The 19,229-nt window shown below is 39.8% G+C and overlaps 1 protein-coding gene across 3 annotated transcripts in view; it reads right to left on the bottom strand.

Moving 5' to 3' along the window:
* Nucleotides 1–19,229, bottom strand: part of fryl (furry homolog, like) — a 165,201-nt gene that overhangs the window by 57,141 nt on the left and 88,831 nt on the right. For 2 of the 3 annotated variants that reach the window (XM_061888409.1, XM_061888406.1), the window contains 18 exons: nucleotides 18,934–19,135; nucleotides 18,706–18,830; nucleotides 18,341–18,398; nucleotides 18,177–18,268; nucleotides 17,917–18,089; nucleotides 15,652–15,812; nucleotides 15,479–15,589; nucleotides 12,684–12,838; nucleotides 12,491–12,590; nucleotides 12,240–12,408; nucleotides 10,946–11,220; nucleotides 7,852–7,992; nucleotides 7,603–7,771; nucleotides 7,435–7,519; nucleotides 4,885–5,000; nucleotides 1,668–1,818; nucleotides 1,490–1,593; nucleotides 1,230–1,412 (listed from right to left, as the gene is read on the bottom strand). In XM_061888409.1, the coding sequence (XP_061744393.1) occupies nucleotides 1,230–1,412; nucleotides 1,490–1,593; nucleotides 1,668–1,818; nucleotides 4,885–5,000; nucleotides 7,435–7,519; nucleotides 7,603–7,771; nucleotides 7,852–7,992; nucleotides 10,946–11,220; nucleotides 12,240–12,408; nucleotides 12,491–12,590; nucleotides 12,684–12,838; nucleotides 15,479–15,589; nucleotides 15,652–15,812; nucleotides 17,917–18,089; nucleotides 18,177–18,268; nucleotides 18,341–18,398; nucleotides 18,706–18,830; nucleotides 18,934–19,135 (2,570 nt within the window). The remainder of the gene's footprint in view (nucleotides 1–1,229; nucleotides 1,413–1,489; nucleotides 1,594–1,667; nucleotides 1,819–4,884; nucleotides 5,001–7,434; nucleotides 7,520–7,602; nucleotides 7,772–7,851; nucleotides 7,993–10,945; nucleotides 11,221–12,239; nucleotides 12,409–12,490; nucleotides 12,591–12,683; nucleotides 12,839–15,478; nucleotides 15,590–15,651; nucleotides 15,813–17,916; nucleotides 18,090–18,176; nucleotides 18,269–18,340; nucleotides 18,399–18,705; nucleotides 18,831–18,933; nucleotides 19,136–19,229) is intronic. The other variant, XM_061888408.1, reaches the window with a different exon arrangement.

The following is a 19,229-nucleotide window of genomic DNA, read 5'->3' on the forward strand; positions in this document are numbered from 1 at the left end:
GCATTTTATATCAGGCATACTTGCTCTGTTGGCATTGAAAATTGAAACATCACCAGTTCCATGTCTGCAACCGGACATCACCTTACAGGCATCTAAAGTAATGAAATTTGGTAATGTTTGATTTTAAGTGAATCGATTCTCTGTAGTACTAGCTAAATTTGGTTGGTGCCAATAAAAGTACATAATTCGGTACCCCATCCCTATACTTGTACGAAAGTTAGGAATGCTAAAATGTTACTTAGAGGGGTCCTATTATGACATTTTTATACAATTAAAACACTTCCTTCTGGTCTTCAGTACATGTAATGGTGGTTATTTGGCCAAAATGTTGCATGGATTGTTTTTATAGACCATCTTCAAACCACTTCCTGATCCTGTCTGTTTGTGGACATGTCTCCACTTCGACTGTGTTTTCTCCCCGCCATCTTTGTTGTAGTTTTTAGCATTTCCATATTGAGTCTACTGACATATTTAAGTTTGAACTATCCGCTACTTATTATTAGAAATGACAATAGCGGCTGACGCATGTGCATGTACGAGCCAGTCTGCCCCACAACAAGGGAATAGAGAAAAAGAAGGAGTTTATTGACTACATGCCAGACTAGAATGGCAGACTAACACAAAGCTATTTGGAGATAGCTTTGTGTTAGAGTTATTTTATAACTTAACCATATTCGGAGATAATCGCTGACATCACACTTGGGAAAATAGTCACAAACAGACAAATTCCAACCGGCTCGTTTGGAGGAAGTATGAATGAAGGCAAGATTCTTTGATATACTGTATATCTCCACCACGCCTCTACGGTTTCATGTCACATTTTCTGGACTAATGCAGATCCCAATACAGGTACCAATGGGTAAGAAAAGTTGGTTTTGCATAATAGGTCTCATTTTGACATGGCATTAATAAAAGGGTTTACAGCTTATTTTTGCACTTACGATGGTGAAGAATGTTAATAAAAAGTTCCTTAAGAAAGGCTGTTCATATTTTAACATTTTTACAATGTCTGAAACATATTATCTTCCCCTTTTATTTTAGAAATACAATGGTTTTGAAAGAGAAACAATTTAAATGATGACCAGCCCCGCCTTCCGCCCGATTGTAGCTGAGATAGGCACCAGCCGCGACCCCAAAGGGAATAAGCGGTAAAAAATGGTTGGATGGACCAGCTTCCGGCTTGTTTATTTAAAGACTGAACTGCCACTTCCCATTCTAAAGCACCGCACCTGTGAAGTGGAACTCCGGTGCGGCCGGCTTGACGGTCAAGACTCGTGGGTCATTGAACTCCCTGTTGCGTAAGAGCACCATGGCCAACCCCTGAACGTTGCTGTTTGCTCCCTGGACAATGAGTAGGTGTAGTAGGAGGCGCTTGCAGTGCTCATACACCTCCGGGTGTTGGTGATCGAACCCTGGAAGGAAACAAGGAGCCGGCGATGTCAGCAAGTAGAGAGACATCCGCACGGAAAGCCAGCAGCAAGCTAGTTACCTATAAAAATTGCATGCAGCAGTAGATGCAAATAGGCACTCCACTCCACTTTGACGCCATGGTCCACAATGAGGTCAGTTAGTAGGATGACGGCGATGTTACATCTGCAAAACAAAAGCTGACAATGAGGACGGACACCGGGAAAGGCGAGATGAGGGGGAATGGTGGAATCGTGTACCTGTGCAGGGCTACGGCAGGGGCGTTGGTCTCTGGTAGGTAATCCACCAGAGGAGACCAGTAGCCGCCTGTCGGGGGGAAAATGAGCGGCTCCGGACGATTGTGATCCATCACCTTCAAACGAAAGTTAGTGTAAAGCGGCATCGAGTCACCTGAGGGAAGAAGAATGTATATGTTTGATAGGGACCTTAAAAAGGGGAGCTGGAATTTGGCCTATCATACGCAATCCTTATATTAGACAAGAAAACACGTTTTTCTTTTTATGCACTCAAGCGCATAAATAAATGTTAGCAAAAGTCCGCTAACAATGGAATCAATGGGTGTCGCTCTATTCCGCTTACAAAGCACTCATATGTAATGTATTAACAGGTACATTCATCATAACATTATTTTTATATTTACACCTACTGTAATGTGATAATTATATTATTTACATATTACGCTCATTTTAAGCATATGGTGTCATATTAATTTCACAGACGCATCACAACGTTCACTTTTCCCTTCAACAACAACAACACTACTCATGACAGACTTTATGAGAGCCAACAACGATAACTTTGGGACAAATGAAGATCAAAAAACTGTATTTTTGAGCCTGAAGTTAAGGAAGACGTGCACTAATTGGATCCAGATTTAGTGAAACAAGATTCATGTAGCCGTATTGCTAAGTACTAAACAAGATATATAAACGTTGAACATTATAAGACAACCACTTACTGTACAACGTCTGCTCTGACTTGGATGCCGACTGATAAGATGAACATATCTTCCTGTTTGGACGAGAGTCAATCATAATCCCTACGAAGGGTTAAAAATAAAAAGTTGCAGCAGACGAGCGGCTTACTGAACAACTTCTTGGTTTATGGCTACAAACTTTTATTATCAAGGTGAGAGACATAATTAATAATCTAGAATTACCTTTCACCAAGTTAGAGGCGATCATGATGCAGCAGTTCAATTTGTCAACACTGCAGCAGCGTAAAGTATTTAGCTCTCTGTGATCACTGCGCGGCTAAAAGTAGTTCACCTGCAATATCGCTTATACTTGGTTAATATTCAGGTCACAAGTTGTAAATTGAGTATTGTTGGTGGCTTCTGGGTACATTTTGAGAGTGATTTACAGGCAGAATGAATTACTCTGCATTGCTTACCACCTACAAACCCTTTTTCCATATGAGGTGGGAAACTGTGTTAGATGTAAATATAAACGGAATACAATGAGCGTGGCGCAGTGGAGGAGTGGCCGTGCGCAACCCGAGGGACGCTGGTTCAATCCCCACCTAGTACCAACCTCGTCACGTTCGTTGTGTCCTGAGCAAGACACTTCACCCTTGCTCCTGATGGGTGTTGGTTAGCGCCTTGCATGGCAGCTCCCTCCATCAGTGTGTGAATGTGTGTGTGTGAATGGGTAAATGTGGAAGTAGTGTCAAAGCGCTTTGAGTACCTTGAAGGTAGAAAAGCGCTATGCAAGTACAACCCAGAGAGAGAGAGAGAATTTGCAAATCCTTTACAACCCATATTAAATGGAATGCACTACGAAGACAATATATTTGATATTCAAACTCATAAACATTATCTTTTGTTGCTAGTAATAATTAACTTAGAATTTCATGGCTGCAACATGTGCCAAAGTAGTTGGGAAAGGGCATGTTCACCGCTGTGTTACATCACCTTTTCTTTTAACAACACTCAATAAACATTTGGGAACTGAGGAAAGTAATTGTTGAAGCTTTGAAAGTGGAATTCTTTCCCATTCTTGTTTTATGTAGAGCTTCAGTCGTTCAACAGACTGGGGTCTCCGCTGTCGTATTTTACCGCGACCCCAAAAGGGAATAAGCGGTAGAAAATGGATGGATGGAATGCGCCACACATTTTTGATGGGAGAAAGGTCTGGACTGCAGGCGGGCCAGGAAAATACCCGCACTCTATTTTTACCAAGCCACAGCCACGCTGTTGTAACACGTGCTGAATGTGGCTTGGCATTGTCTTGCTGAAATAAGCAGGGGCGTCCATGAAAAAGACAGCGCTTAGATGGCAGCATGTGTTGTTCCAAAACCTGTTGGTACCTTTCAGCATTAATGGTGCCTTCACAGATGTGTAGGTTACCCATGCCTTGGTCACTAATGCACCCCCATACCATCACAGATGCTGGCTTTTATACTTTGTGTCGGTAACAGTCTGGATGGTTTGGTTCCCCGGATGACATAATGTCGAATATTTCCAAAAACAATTTCAAATGGGGACTCGTTAGACCACTTTGCATCAGTCCGTCTTAGAAGATCTCGGGCCCAGAGAAGCCAGCGGCGTTTCTGGGTGTTGTTGATAAATGGCTTTTGCTTCGCATGGTAAAACTTTAACTTGCACTTACAGATGTAGCGGCGAACTGTATTTAGTGACAGTGGTTTTCTGAAGTGTTCCTGAGCCCATGTGGTGATATCTTTTAGAGATTGATGTCGGATTTTGATACAGTGCCGTCTGAGGGATCAAAGGTCACGGTCATTCAATGTTGGTTTCCAGCCATGCCGCTTACGTGGAGTGATTTCTCCAGATTCTCTGAACCTTTTAAATGATATTATCGACTGTAGATGTTGAAATCCCTAAATTTCTTGCAATTGCACTTTGAGAAACATTGTTCTTAAACTGTTTGACTATTTGCTCACGCAGTTGTGGACAAAGGGGTGTACCTCGCCCCATCCTTTCTTGTGAAAGACTGAGCATTTTTTGGGAAGCTGTTTTTATACCCAATCATGGCACCCACCTGTTCCCAATTAGCCTGCACACATGTGGGATGTTCCAAATAAGTGTTTGATGAGCATTCCTCAACTTTATCAGTATTTATTGCCACATTTCCCAACTTCTTTGTCACGTGTTGCTGGCATCAAATTCTAAAGTTAATGATTATTTGCAAGAAAAAAAAAAGTTTATCAGTTTGTACATCAAATATCTTGTCTTTGTAGCATATTCAACTGAATATAGGTTGAAAATGATTTGCAAATCATTGCATTCCGTTTATATTTACATCTAACACAATTTCCCGACTCATATGGAAACGGGGTTTGTAGAACGAGCAGATTATTACCAATTAGAATGCAAACAAATTAAAAATAAAAAGTACAAATGTGTTCTTGCCTCATGAGGATCGTGAATGACAGGAAAATGTCCTTAAAAAAAGGGCAGTTTCCCTTTAAGAATGATCTGAAGAGGTCTGGTCTTACCTTTCTCCTCTTCATAGGAGCCTCCTGAGCTGCTGCTGTAACGAGACTCCAGGCGGTGGTGCTGGCGGTTCAGGTTGGTGTTTAGGCCGCTGTAGATGTCCAGGTGGGTGTAACTACTGAACACATCAATGCAGACTTCAATGCAATGACAATTGTGGACCCTCTCTAAACATACTTATTTTTATATTAGTCAGTGAATTACAGGTGAGGAATTATATGGCAAAACTACAGCAGTAAAAATGCTTTAAACCTTGTACCTATATTACTGTACATAAAAGGTGAAACTAAAAAAATGTGAACATCATATATTTATCATTTAATATCGTGCAAAAGTTCATTCACGTCAGCAATTCAACTTTAAATGTGAAACCAATACGTGATATAAACTCTAAAACAGGGGTCGGGAACCTTTTTGACTGAGAGAGCCATTAAAGCCAAACATTCAAAATGTATTTCCGTGAAGTGAAGTAAAGTGAATTATATTTATATAGCGCTTTTCTCTAGTGATTCAAAGCGCTTTACATAGTGAAACTCAATAGCTAAGTTACATTTTAAACCAGTGTGGGTGGCACTGGGAGCAGGTGGAAAAAGTGTCTTGCCCAAGGACACAACGGCAGTGACTAGGATGGCAGAAGCGGGAATCGAACCTGCAACCCTCAAGTTGCTGTCACGGCCACTCTACCAACTGAGCTATGCCGCCCCGAGAGCCATATAATATTTTTAACACTGAATACAACTAAATGCATGCATTGTTAAGTAAGACCAACATTTTTAGAGTATAATAAGTCTCTTAATCTTTTTAATAACATTGTTATTCTAAAGTTAACCACTAATAAATATAATACTTCTTACCATTAATGCGACATCTTGAACAGGAGCGATAGAAAATGGATGGTTGGATTAAAATGCATGAGAATGTTTTATAGTTTAAATGTTATTTTTAACACTGTGATTACCAGCGGAATTATTTACTTATCGTGTTGAGCAATGTCAGCTAAGATTTACCTGAGAGCTTGATGCAGTCATCGAAAGAACCAGATGTGGCTCTAGAGCCACAGGTTCCCTACCCCTGCTCTAAAATGTTGATGATCACGGCTTACAGTTTTTGAAAACCCCACATTTTCTGAGATTTTAATTCAAGGTTTTCATATGCTGTAAGCCATAATCATTAACATTATATCAAAAGAAGGCTTAAAAAATATTGACTTGCATGTTATGAGCCTATTAGTTTCACCTTTTAGATCTAATTGCTTGAATAAACCAATATTTGCACAAGCTTTGTTACAGTTTTTTGAGTTTTACCCCAGGGGAGGTGTTTCTTCAGCTAAACTGCTAAGAGGACGGGGTGTTAATTTAACACAGGCAATAACTGGAAAGAGGTTGTTATTTTTGCCATTTCTAAATACAGTAATGCCTCGTTTATCGCTGTTAATTGGTTTTGGACATGACCGTAATAAATACATTTCTGCGAAGTAGGAATAAAAAAAATAAAAAATTAATAGACTTCTACATACGTTTTTCAACAATACAGGAGCCTTCTACACATGAAATAACACACTCTAGTTACCTTTACACTATTTTAAGCCAAGATAGTAATGGTGCCTGAAGCAGAGCCAATCAGTGGCCACGTTACTGAACATTGCAATCTGATTTGATTGGTTTTATCTAGTGGCCAATACTACAGCAGTGTTGATCCATCCATCCGTTCTCTACCGCTTGTCCCTTTTGGGGTCGCGTGGGGGGCTGGGGCCTATCTCAGCTGCATTCGGGCGGAAGGCGGAGTACACCCTGGACAAGTCGAGTAGTGTTGATATTTTTAGTTTATTTAAGCATTATAATGCTTGAAAAATGCTTCATCTAGTACTTTTTTGGGAAATTGCTTGAATCTTGAAAATGTGAGGAAAAAAGATTGCCTCTAGTTGATTCAGGCTAAAGTGTTATTCAAATAAGATGTGAATGAGTTGGCCAATGATTGTTAACTTGATTGTTTGCATCCGTAATTAAATTATATCTAAAGAAAAATCACTTACCACAAATAACAGGAATATAAGAAACTTCACCTGCAGTGTCCAGTATCCAGTATTTATTTCACAGTAACACTGGTTGATTTTTTTAGCTAAAAAGTTCCTGAATCAATTTTAACTCACTGAATCGTTTCGGATTTTATTGTTCTGAAAAAATGAGAATGTCCCTGAATCGTATCAGCAAACAGAAATATCTAATCTAATCGTTTTTCAAACAAATCGTTACATCCTTACTAAAAAGGCAAAATAAAAACAATACCCATCACTAATGCTGATTACTCAATGTGGCTGCTCTTGTGGCATTAATAAAAAATACATCAGAGAGTTTCCAACAGCTAGGGCTATTAATGTCAATATTCTTTGACCTGCTGGTTATTTTCTTTTGTAGCCCATGAACCTGGCGACTAAAGGAAACTGGCTAATTGAAGAGGTATGTATGATATTTGAGATTAATCTTATGTCCAGAAAGTACATCGAAACAGACGTGACTGCCCACCGTAATTAAGAAAGCAGCTATAAATCGTACCTGTCCTCCATGTTCAAATCTTTGACCTTGCCGTCATGATGACCGTCGTGTCCTGGCACCATGGTGTTGCTGCTGGAAGTCGTACCTGTGCGAGACAAGACGTGACACATAAGCCAAGACGCTCCGATGTGAAAATTGCCGGTGATTCCTGGAGCAGTGATTGTTGACCTGAGGTGACTGAGGGGATCTTGTAGCTGGAGCTGATGCGGTAATAAGGGGGGTGGTCCATGTGTGTGACAGCTGAGCTGACGGGGTCGGTCAACTCCAGCTCGCTCATCAACTCCTCCAGCAACTGCATAGTCTTATCTCTGCCCAAGTACACCACCACCCGCTTTACCTGCACATACACGGTGGTGGGATGAGTGTTGGGAAACAGAGGGGGAAGGTCCAGGATTTGATGTAATAAAGGAGACTCACATATGGCAGGAGGCTGGGCTCACTGTTCACTCCTGACATGCTGATGAGGAAGTGCAGGATTATTTTGAGGTTCTTTGGCCAGCTGTCTGCTAAGGTGGTCCATACATTCTCGATCTCCGACCAGGCAAACTCGTCCCCATACTGCAAAAAACAAGCCAATCAGGGTAGAGTAGCCAGAAATTGTACTCAAGTCAGAATACTGTTACTTTAGAGCTATATTACTAAAGTAAAAGTAAGGAGTAGTCACCGAAATATTTACTTGAGTAAAAGTACACAGTATGTTGTGAATAAACTACTCAAGTACTGAATAACTGATGAGTAACCTGTTTGTTTAATGATGACGGCAACAAGTAATGCACAAAAACATAAGAATAGCAATGAACAAATTCAGAGCCAGGAATATCTCTTAAGCAACTAAAACAATAACATATATTAAATAATATATATTTGGTTTTACACTGTATTGTACTGTTCCAAATTTCAGCTATTTACTGAGATTGAGTGAGCCTATGGCTTTGTACTTTGTTTATTTTATATATATTTTTTTTTTGCATTCTATGTTAGTTACTTTGAATTTACAACCCCCTGGCGCTGTTTTGTACGGTTTTTATACTGTTTTGTACTGTTTTTGTACTTACTTTGATTATTATTTTCAACTGTTTGTAAATGTTGAAATTTATAAATAAAGGTTTATAAAAAAAAAGTGCAGTTAATCATGTGACCGCCTGGCTCTGTTTGATTGGTGAAACGGAGTCAAACGTCACCAGTGACTGCATTTGATTGGTGAAACGCAGGAATGTGATAGATCTTACTTTGAAGCTCTGTCTGACAAACCAAAATAAACAAAGCGTGCATTAACAGATCGATAAAAATCAGTTGCGAGCTGATTGTAGATAAATGGAGCGGAGTAAAAGTAGCGTTTCTTCTCTATAAATATACTCAAGTAAAAGTAAAAGTATGTTGCACTAAAACTACTCTTTGAAGTACAATTTATCCCAAAAGTTACTAAAGTAGATGTAACGGAGTAAATGTAGCCCGTTACAACCCACCTCTGCTAATCAGTATTTCTTCAAGACACAAAAGAAATACAGTGACACCTCAATTTATGAAACCCTCTAATTGCGAACTTTTGGATGGAGCCACATATGCTCTTGGGTGTGAACCATGTGTGTGTGTGTGTGTACGAACACTTCATTCAGTCATTCATTTTGTTTTACGCCTGCAGGCAAAAAGCAAGGCACAGCAATTTTGCAGACGCGGAGCTCTCCGCATCACTTAATGCCCAGGACCCTATAGTCACTTCTAAGCGCTTCAGCGTGTGTGCTCTCTTTGTGTTTTTTCACCTTTTGACATGTTTTGTATGTTTTTCTAAATCTCTATGAGTCCCAAAAAGGTAATAGACCAGCATGGAAATAAGGAGGGAAGACTGGGTAACACTTGGCACATTGACAAAGCTTAAGCTATTGTTACTATAACAATCTACAAGGTCAATATAGGTTGCTTGTGTTTCTTCCCCTTATTTTTTCGGTATTCATTTTTTATCTGTAGTTATCATTACGTATATGTATTGTTGCATTTGAACAACTGTATTGTTGATCATAGAGGTAAATGATTGGTATTGTTTATCTATTAATAGCGCTATGTCTATTGGTATTTTTCATGCTCCATTTGTAGTGTAATAATGCTCATTGTCATTTCTGTATTATTATCTATTTCGCTAACTGCTTCTTTGCTATCACTTTTACAATCATATTTGTACATATCATATGTGCTGATGTTGCTCTATTGTTGTTGTTATTGTTGTGTTTGCTGTTGTTGTTTTTGTCCCTCTGTCTAATCCCCCTCTTGTCCCCACAATTTTCCCCTCTGTCTTCCTTTTTTTCTTTTTCTATCCCCTCCTGCTCCGGCCCGGCTGCACCAAATGATAATATAAATACATTTAATAAAGTAAAATACAAATAAGGCAACAAGAGAAGTATCCTACACTTCTCTTTAGTAAAGTAAATCTGAACAGCTGATATGGGCACCTACATCAACTATATGATTTGCCTGAGAAGCTGGACAGGACAAAAAAATAAAAATAAAAAAAAGGAAATAAGGGGGAATCGCTGTGGAGTAAAAATTAAAAACAGACGATTTAAAAGTAGTTCACAAGTATGGAATCATGATGAATCAGGCTTTGTACCACAGCAAGATTTAATTGTGATGAGAACACACTTTTCTGGAAAAAGATGCCACATCAGACTTATTCACAGCAGAGGAGAAGAGCGAGACTGTCGTTGAGCAGCTTGTCTTTCAAGAGACATCCACGGCCTCTCCTCTCCTACTCTCCCTCTACAGTATTTGCCTGCTCGTGTTTAACCAGCTCCTCCTTTGCCAATGGTTAATACACAATAACTGGACTTTACTTTTTTAAATGTTTAATATTATTAAAGTTAAAGTTCGCACGATTGTCACACACACACTAGATGTGATGAAATGTGTCCTCTGCATATGGCCCATCCCAATGCTCACCCCTTGGGAGGTGAGAGGAGCAGTAAGCAGCAGTGTGTGCCACGCTCGGGGAATCATTTGGTGATTTACCACCCAATTCTAACCCTTGATGTTCAGTGCCAAGCAGGGAGGTAATAGGTCCCATTTTTATAGTATTTGGTATGACTCAGCTGGAGTTTGAACTTACAAACTTCCAGTCTCGGGGCGGACACTCTAACAATATGGTTGTTAATGTTAGGGTTTTTAGTCGTTTTCTGATCGTTTTTGAGGTCACCAAAGTGACTTCTATGCATGTGTTGGCACAGCCGTGGGCAGCAGCTTCTTGTTTTGTGTTGTTAAAAAAGTAGAAACATTGATCCAGCAACCCTTTGAAATGTTTGGTTGATATACATTGCTGTATAGCACGTCATATTGTGTTCAAAGTGTAAAAACCTTCTCTAAACTATGGACTTTTGTCGAGGCTGGAAACCATTTTTCAAAATGATATCGTTTCTTTTGGAAAAATCACTACCACTATACAAATTTTTAAATTTAGGTAACCCATTTAAGAACCAATTAAGCTTAGAAATGAAGGTTTCACTGTATACACAAACTGGCTTACCTTGGCCGTCATGAACATGAGGTTGTTCAACACCAAGGTGGTTGCCATGGGCGAACCCCAGCCCTCTCCTTGAAGCCAACGCCGACTGTTGACCATCATCATGTCGCGGTCCTGCTTGCCCTTGTCCTCTTCTCCACCGTTGCAGGAGGAGTCCTCTGGCCGACGTGCAGCGGGCTTAATATCCACCAACTCCACGTTGTTCATCCAAGGCAGAAGGTAGTGCAACATCACCTGCCGGCCACCAGGGTGCGCTGTCTGGATACGCTGGCTCACCTCTGCAGGCAGGAGGTAATTTTTAATAGTTTGTTTGCAGGATTACATGAGTCACATTTTGAGGATACATGAACGATATAAGAACTCATGGACTTTTGGTGCAGATCAGGACCATAGGTTTCACCCGCACTGTTGTAAAATATTTCTAACTTTTTCTTAACAACTGAGTAAATAAAGTATACATTTTTACATTTCCATTGAGGGAAATGCTGTACTGTTTTCCCCTGAGAGTGAGTGAAATTGTGACTTATTCATTTATTGAGTCACATCAATACTCAAGATACAAAGAGTTTTTTATATTAATTTTATAAAGCTGTCTTATTAATCAAAACCAACTGTTCCTACCCGTTGACAAATGTTTTCATGTATTTGGGATCCCCACAACCCCCAAAAGTGTTGATCCAAACCATTGAGGCATGGCAGAAATATTAATAAAACACTTGAGTAATTTGGAATTAGAGATGATTGTGATGTATTTTGTCAGAGATATCTCCATATATACTAGAGCTTTGCGTAAATCTGCCATTTTTATTTAGTTGAAGTCCAAAGTTGTACACAATAAGTTCCTTAGTTTTCTCTATCCTCTTGTTGTGGGGCAGACTCTCTCACACATGAATGCTAAAATCCTCCGCCGTTGCTATTTCTAATAAAAAATAGGGTACAGCTCTAAATTAGATCTGTCAGAGGACTCGATATGGAAGCGCTAAAACTACAACATAACTGACGGGTTGGGGATGGCTTGGAGAAGGACTTCGGCACTTAAATAAAAACACATTCTTTGAAGATGGTCTGTAAAACAAAGTCTCTACAAAATTTTAACCAAAGCATTACCCTTACATTTTATGTATACCAAAGGATGTGTTTTAAATGTAGAAACAAATCATAATATGACCCCTATAGTTGATAGTCCATTTCCATTCAGTCAAAGTCACAGCATGCTCAAACACAATACAGAGAGAAAAACAAACCTTTATAAGTCCTTAAAACAACTACAGCATCATACTAGAAAAGGGTTGCCAACCTGAAAAGATGGGCAGCGTGAGCTCTGGGTAAGTCCGTGCGAGCTCCTCTGACAGCTGATAGTACGACACAGAGTAAAGGTGTGGCAACGGCGAGGGAGGGCTTAGAATGCCGTCGTTTTGCAGGAGCTCTATTTTGTGGGCGTAACGGAAAAGCTTAGGCTCCAAGATCTGTGCAAAAAAGAACGATTGCATATGAGTGCAGTTTGCAGTTGCTTGATTTAGCGCAATGTACCAATCACACAACCCCCACCTGTAACAGTTGCATGGCTACTTCGTAGATATCACGAGACGAGTCAGCGGCCTTGAACAGAATCAGGTTCAGCAGCACGACTGTGTCAAACTGATAATCTCTGAGAAGAAAACAGAGTGCAATATGTTAAACCACAGGAACTAATTCATTAAAAGCAGTCTCAATGTTCGACGTGTTTGAGTGTGGCTCCGACCTGTTATGAAACACGTTGGCTATGGCCCTGAAGCAGCCCGTGGCCACACGTCGGGATCCTGTGTAGCAGCGGTCCACAGCCCAAAACATGAGTTTACTCTGGTCGGGATTCAGCTCAAGCAGCAGCATCACCGCCTCGCAACCCAATTGGTGAACCTAAAGTAGAAGAGCAGGTAACCAGACGTTTGTACTCATCATACGTACTGATTCATACACAGAAAAGGAAGAACATGTTAGGAATCCCGGAACAACACTAGGGGGGCCCTTATCCTCATCACAATGTGTGGCTCTGTACTGCCATGGAGTGCATGACCTCAACTTTTTGGGTTAGGCCAAGCAAAACAAGGCCGGTCATTGACATAACACCTAAGTAATGCAGCTAGAATGCATTATGTAATCCCATTGTCCTTTCAACTATTACAAGCATTAATAGAGCCTGAATTAGATGGTTTGTGCTGAACAAAAAGTCACTACATTAAAGGGGAACTGCACTTTTTGGGGGGAATTTTGCCTAAAAATCACAATCTTTATGAGAGACAAGACACATTTTTGAAAATGCATTTTAAAACTTGTAAATAAACTTAAATAAAATTCATCTTACAATGGAGTTTTTGGAAGGTCCTCTATTTCACCCTTAAAGCCCTCTAAATTACCATCCAAAAACTGCCAACAGTACTCCATTTACATCTTGCAACTTGAATATTAACCAAGTATTAGCGATAGTTATTATAAGCGCTAACGTTAAGGACCTATTTGTAGCAGTGCACTGTCAAAAAGAGGTATCTTCCTTATGCTGCTGTATTGACGTCATCAGCTTGAGAGCTGCTTCCTCACGTCAGAGCTTGTGAAAGTTTATTGTAGAATAATAATCATGCCTCTCACCCAGAAGGATGAGGACATAATCCAAGAAGTTAGTCAACTGACATCCAATTTGGACTTGGAAATGGCAAAAAGACCTGAAAAGAGGCTTGGTTCCACCTCGTTCTTCTCTTTGCGAGGATTATGAGTCATTATTCGTCTAAATGGGAATACATAAACATCCTAACAGTTGGCATACCAGTGACAGCAGACATTGTACGATAGTAAGTAATGTTTCTTTATGTTTGTTGTCTCTCATGAAGTAGTGATAAGTGATGTTGTTAAAGAAAAAAGAGAACGTTGTGTTGCGTTTCTGAATAAACTGCCATATGCTTAAAATAACCCATCCATCCATCCATTTTCTACCGCTTATTATATCCAAAATACGTAAATAATACACCATATTATGAATTTGCCTGATACTATATGACATATATACTGACAGCGTGTAGGGCTGGGCGATATGGCCTTTTTTTAATATCTCAATGTTTTAAGGCCACATCGCGATACACGATATATATCCCGATTTTTTGCCTTAGCCTTGAATTTACACTTGATGCATATAATCACAGCAGTATGATGATTCTATGTGTCTACATTAAAACATTCTTGTTCATACTGCATTAATATATGCTCATTTTAAACTTTCATGCAGAGAGGGAAATCACAACTAAGTCAATTGACCAAAACTGTATTCATTAAACAGTTATTAAGCAGTGGCACAAACATTCAAGTCATTTCCAAAACAGAAAGTGCAAGACTGTCAGAGACATTTTAAAACAAGCTATTAGTGCACTTTTGTGCATGATGTGACTAAGATGACATACCAACACAACACTAAATTAAAGTGCACTTTTTGCACAGAACGCCACTAAAATAGTTTAAAACAAATAGACTGCACTTTTATGCATGATGTCACACAAGATATTTCAATAACTGTCAAATAAAAATGAGCTGCATTATAGGAAATCAAACAGTGTTCGTCCTTTGCTATGTGGTAGGTTACTGCGGACATTATCTCCTTTTGTTGTTGACTATTTTTTTCATACGGCGTTGATCTGGAAATGTTTGCCTCGGCATTTTGATGGTGTGGGCGTGTGGCACCGAATGGAGATTTTGAATTGCGCAGTAAGCACTCTTCATTCTCTTGCAGGTTACTTTTTAAATGATGCTACATATTAGCAGTAATGCTACTTTTTGTACCAACGCTTTTGCCCCACAATTGACAAATTACGGTTGTCGGTTCGACATATTCCCACTTGAAGCCAAACCACGAACCCCCTGCTGTTTTTCTTGGGAATTCATTCTTCCTTCATTTGTTACCATATTCACACCTTCTTTCTCTCGTATTACCACTCGCACCGCTTTATTAGCATCACAGCTAACGTTACCCATGCTGATACCTCTCTGCTCTGCAAGGGCGTATACGTATGTGACGTATGACGTGACAGTATGTGACGTATGTAAGAAGGTGCGCTAGCTGTCTGTGAGAAGGAGACACAAAAAGGAGTGGGAAGAGCCTGTAGTGTAATGCCAGCAGCTAAAAGCAAATGCGTGAGAACGTATACTTGAATATCACGATATGCTCATTTTCTATATCACACAGAGACAAACCCGCGATGTATCGAGTATATCGATATATCTCCCAGCCCTAAAAGCGTGTATATGAAACTTTAATGAAGGTGATTGGATGTTTATTTAATCGCTTTATAGGCAGAGAAGAGCGACTCCAATAGGATACATTGAAAGCAGACTTTTGCTCCTATTTATTTACTAGTTAGAATGCATTAAAAAAAACCAACTTGTTTTTGTTTTACATAAGGATTGTGAATGATAGGCAAAATTGTCCCCCAAAAAAAGTGCAGTTCCCCTTTAGGCTAGTCATTAAAAGCATTTCAATTATGGGAGAAAACTTCCAGTTTTTTTAAGTTAATTAACCTTCTTGTCCTGCGAATCCAGGATGTTGTCCAGCCACTTGTAGAGGTATCCATCAGGGGAGAGGCCAACGTTATCAGCTACGGGGCCACAGCACAGCACGGCAGACATGGCCTGGGGAGTAGGATTTGTGTGTTAGTTAAAAGTAAATTAATATCTTCTTGTCTTGCGTGTACCTTTAATGCACAGTACTGATGGCGGATGATCTGCGTATCTCTGTCGCTGTATCGGTCGAGCGGCGTAAACATGATGCTGAAGGGCCCGGCCCAGTGACTGAACAGCATAAAGAGGCTGTGTCGCAGTGACGGCTGCGGGAAGATGGTCCTCCGCTGGTGCACTGGAAGCACAAATAAAAAAACATTTTCACAAGCTGCCTGCCTCCTGTATATGCTGCAGTTACTGCCTCTAGTCCCTGGGTATGTGGTCCACAAAATTAAATACCCATGGGGCTCTTGAACTGGTGCCGCATCAAAAAACATTTGCATTAACAGCTATCTATGGCCGTAGGCAACCTCTTGATGCAGTGTTTTTTAATAACTCTACAAGATGGCATTTCAAGTATCATGAGTGGTCAGCATCAAAAAGCTTTATAGACCTCTGTGGGCGCTTTAAAATGCCAGTTGCGCTACTCAGCTGTTGTTGGTGTGAAATTCATTCGTGGTATATTCATTATTAACTCATCAGCAGTATCAAAACTGGCTGAGCAGTTTGCTCCTTACAGCTACAACATTGGTTCTGTTGCTGCCGTGTTGTGTAATATACTACATTCTGTACTCCATTGTGAGATAAAAAAATATATATCATATGCCATCTTTTTTACAGTAATAAACAAAGTTCTTAAATATAAGTAGGGCTGTCCTGATACAGCTTTTTCCACTTCCAATTAAATACCGATATTGAAGCCTTGAGAATTGACCATTGCATTATCGGATATGGGCAAAAAAAATCCTAAAAAATATGTATTGTGTAGTGTAAAATGTTAGGAATGTCTTGATCAAGTTAAATTACTCAAAGAGAACAATGGTAGGTCTGTAAATGATTAACGTTCAATTAAAAAACATCTAAAATGGACTCATATTGTTAAAGTGGAATGGTAAGTGTTTATTGGTGACGATTATTGGCCACAATAATTCATTAAGTTAAGATCATGATGCACTAAGTTGAATAATTAGGACACGTTTGTTACTGGATACTTCCTAATATGCTTTGTATCCGTAAAAAATATGCAACTATAATTATTTGATACTTGTTTGTATTCACAACTTTCGTGTGTTAGACTGCAATATTGTTCAATTGTGTCCACTTATTATATACTGTACGTCTAGCACAGTGGTTCTCAACCTTTTTTTTGGTGATGTACCCCCGTGATAATTTTTTTATTAAAGTACCCCCTAATCAGAGCAAAGCATTTTTGGTTGAAAAAAATAAATAAAGAAGTAAAATAAAGCACTGTCATCAGTTTCCGATTTATTAAATTGTATAACAGTGCAAAAAATTGCTCATTTGTAGTGGTCTTTTTTTAACTATTTGGGAAAAAAAGATGTAAAAATCCCTAAAAACTTGTTGAAAAATAAACAAGTGATTCAATTATAAATAAAGATTTTTACACATAGAAGTAATCATCAACTTAAAGTGCCCTCTTTGGGGATTGTAATAGAGATCCATCTGGATTTATGAACTTAATTCTAAACATTTCTTCACAAAAAAAGAAATCTTTGACATCAATATTTATGGCTAATGTCCACAAAAAATCTACCTGTCAACACTGAATATTGCATTGCTGCATTTCTTTTCACAGTTTATATTTTGTTGAAGTATTATTCAACAAATCAACAAAATATAAATGTAAGTTCATAAACTGTGAAAAGAAATGCAGTAATGCACAACAACAATTCAAAAATCCTTTATGAATATAAGTATTATTCAATAAATGTTTTTTTTTATAAAGGATTTTTGAATTGTTTCTATTTTTAAAATATTTTTATAAAATCTTACGTACCCCTTGGCATACCTTCGCGTACCCCCATTTGAGAACCACTGGTCTAGCATGTGCGCTATTGTCTGCTTTGCTGTTTAGGTGCTAGCTCCTGGTAGCCTATTGCCTACCATGCTTACCTTTTGTAAATTACTTCACTAAAACACCAGAAAAGACAACTCTGTGTGATTATTAGAAGTCATTTAAATGTTAACTGGCTGTCCAACTTTGCACAAGTAAACGTGCTGCAGGACTCTTTGTATCGGAGATTTTAGATGGAAGCCAATATGATCCGGTATTTGTTTTTTGTTGCTGACATCGGACCAATATCTGATATAAATATAAGATCAGGACACTCCTATATATTAGTAAGATGAATAAACTAAACATTTAAAGTAACTTGATTAAAATAACAACCGTTCTGTGGCTGTTTATAAGTGACCAAGTGATGGTGAGAGAGAGATACCTGGGACGTTCTGAATGATGTTTGCCACAAGTGCACTGAAGTGACACCGGATGTCCTTCAGCGTGTCCGAGTCCTTGTCGTTCTCGGCCTCCAGGAGCTGCCTGGTCATGTCTACGTAGTCCAGCAGAGTGCTGTTCAGAGAATGACTCTTATCATCTAAACCCCCACTCGCTCTGTAACAACAATGCAAATCAATTTCAAGCTTTCAAAAGGCAGGAATTTACATGGATGTCTGCATGTAAATGTGTGGATTCTCATACATCTGACTGATGACACCAGCATCAGCCAGGAGCTCAAAAATCCGGACCAGCTGGACTCTGAGGATGTCACGACGCCGGCGTCGCTTCATGTTCTGCAAAGCAATGAGTTAATGACTAACTCGCTCCATCGACACAGAAATGTGTTTTTAATTCGCTGCACTTACTTCAGGTCTTCTTTCCAGGGCTTCTTTTATGATGGGATTTAGCTCTTCTATTAACTCTCTGTCGACAGAGAAGTTGGCTAATTAGTAGTGAAGTGAAGTGAATTATATTTATATAGCGCTTTTCTCAAGTGACTCAAAGCGCTTTACATGGTGACACCCAATATCTAAGTTACATTTAAACCAGTGTGGGTGGCACTGGGAGCAGGTGGGTAAAGTGTCTTGCCCAAGGACAAAACGGCAGTAACTAGGATGGCACAAGCGGGAATCGAACCTGCAACCCTCAAGTTGCTGACACGGCCACTCTACCAACCGAGCTATGTCGCCCCATAGTAGAAGAAATGGGGTCGTCACGGAAGATGGTTTACCTGAAGGCCAGGGGGTTGGTCCTGCCAAGCCCCAACACGAGAGACTCTGTGATGTCCATGTTCTCAGAGCGCATCATGGGAACAATTTGTTTAAACAGAAAAGACGGGGAAGGAGTGGCAACAATCTGGGAACAGAAAGCGGAATGTCAGGGTGGGAATGTGCAGCTTTTACTAAATTGCGATGGTATTCTCTAGTGACTGGGACCATTCACAAAAGGGCCTCCTGACCTTGGAATCGGAACTATAGCCGCTGTCCGTTGTGGACGCCAGCGTCTCAGACAGGGAGAAGCGGACGCTACTACAGGTGGAGGAAGAACCAGACATGGTTGGGGAGGAAGATGCCGAGCTGCAGCAGAGGATCAGGTAGTTCCGCCAAAGTCCGATGTAGGAGTCGCTGCTGCTGTTGACTTTCTTGGCATTGATGGGGCTGCTGCAGGTGGAAACACAGGACGTGGATGTCAAACAGAAAAGTCCAGAAACCTGAAATCATCTAAACACTGAAAACACACAATAAGTGCCAACAT

This window comes from Nerophis ophidion, linkage group LG26 (genome assembly GCF_033978795.1).
Source record: "Nerophis ophidion isolate RoL-2023_Sa linkage group LG26, RoL_Noph_v1.0, whole genome shotgun sequence".
Classification (NCBI taxonomy): domain Eukaryota; kingdom Metazoa; phylum Chordata; class Actinopteri; order Syngnathiformes; family Syngnathidae; genus Nerophis; species Nerophis ophidion.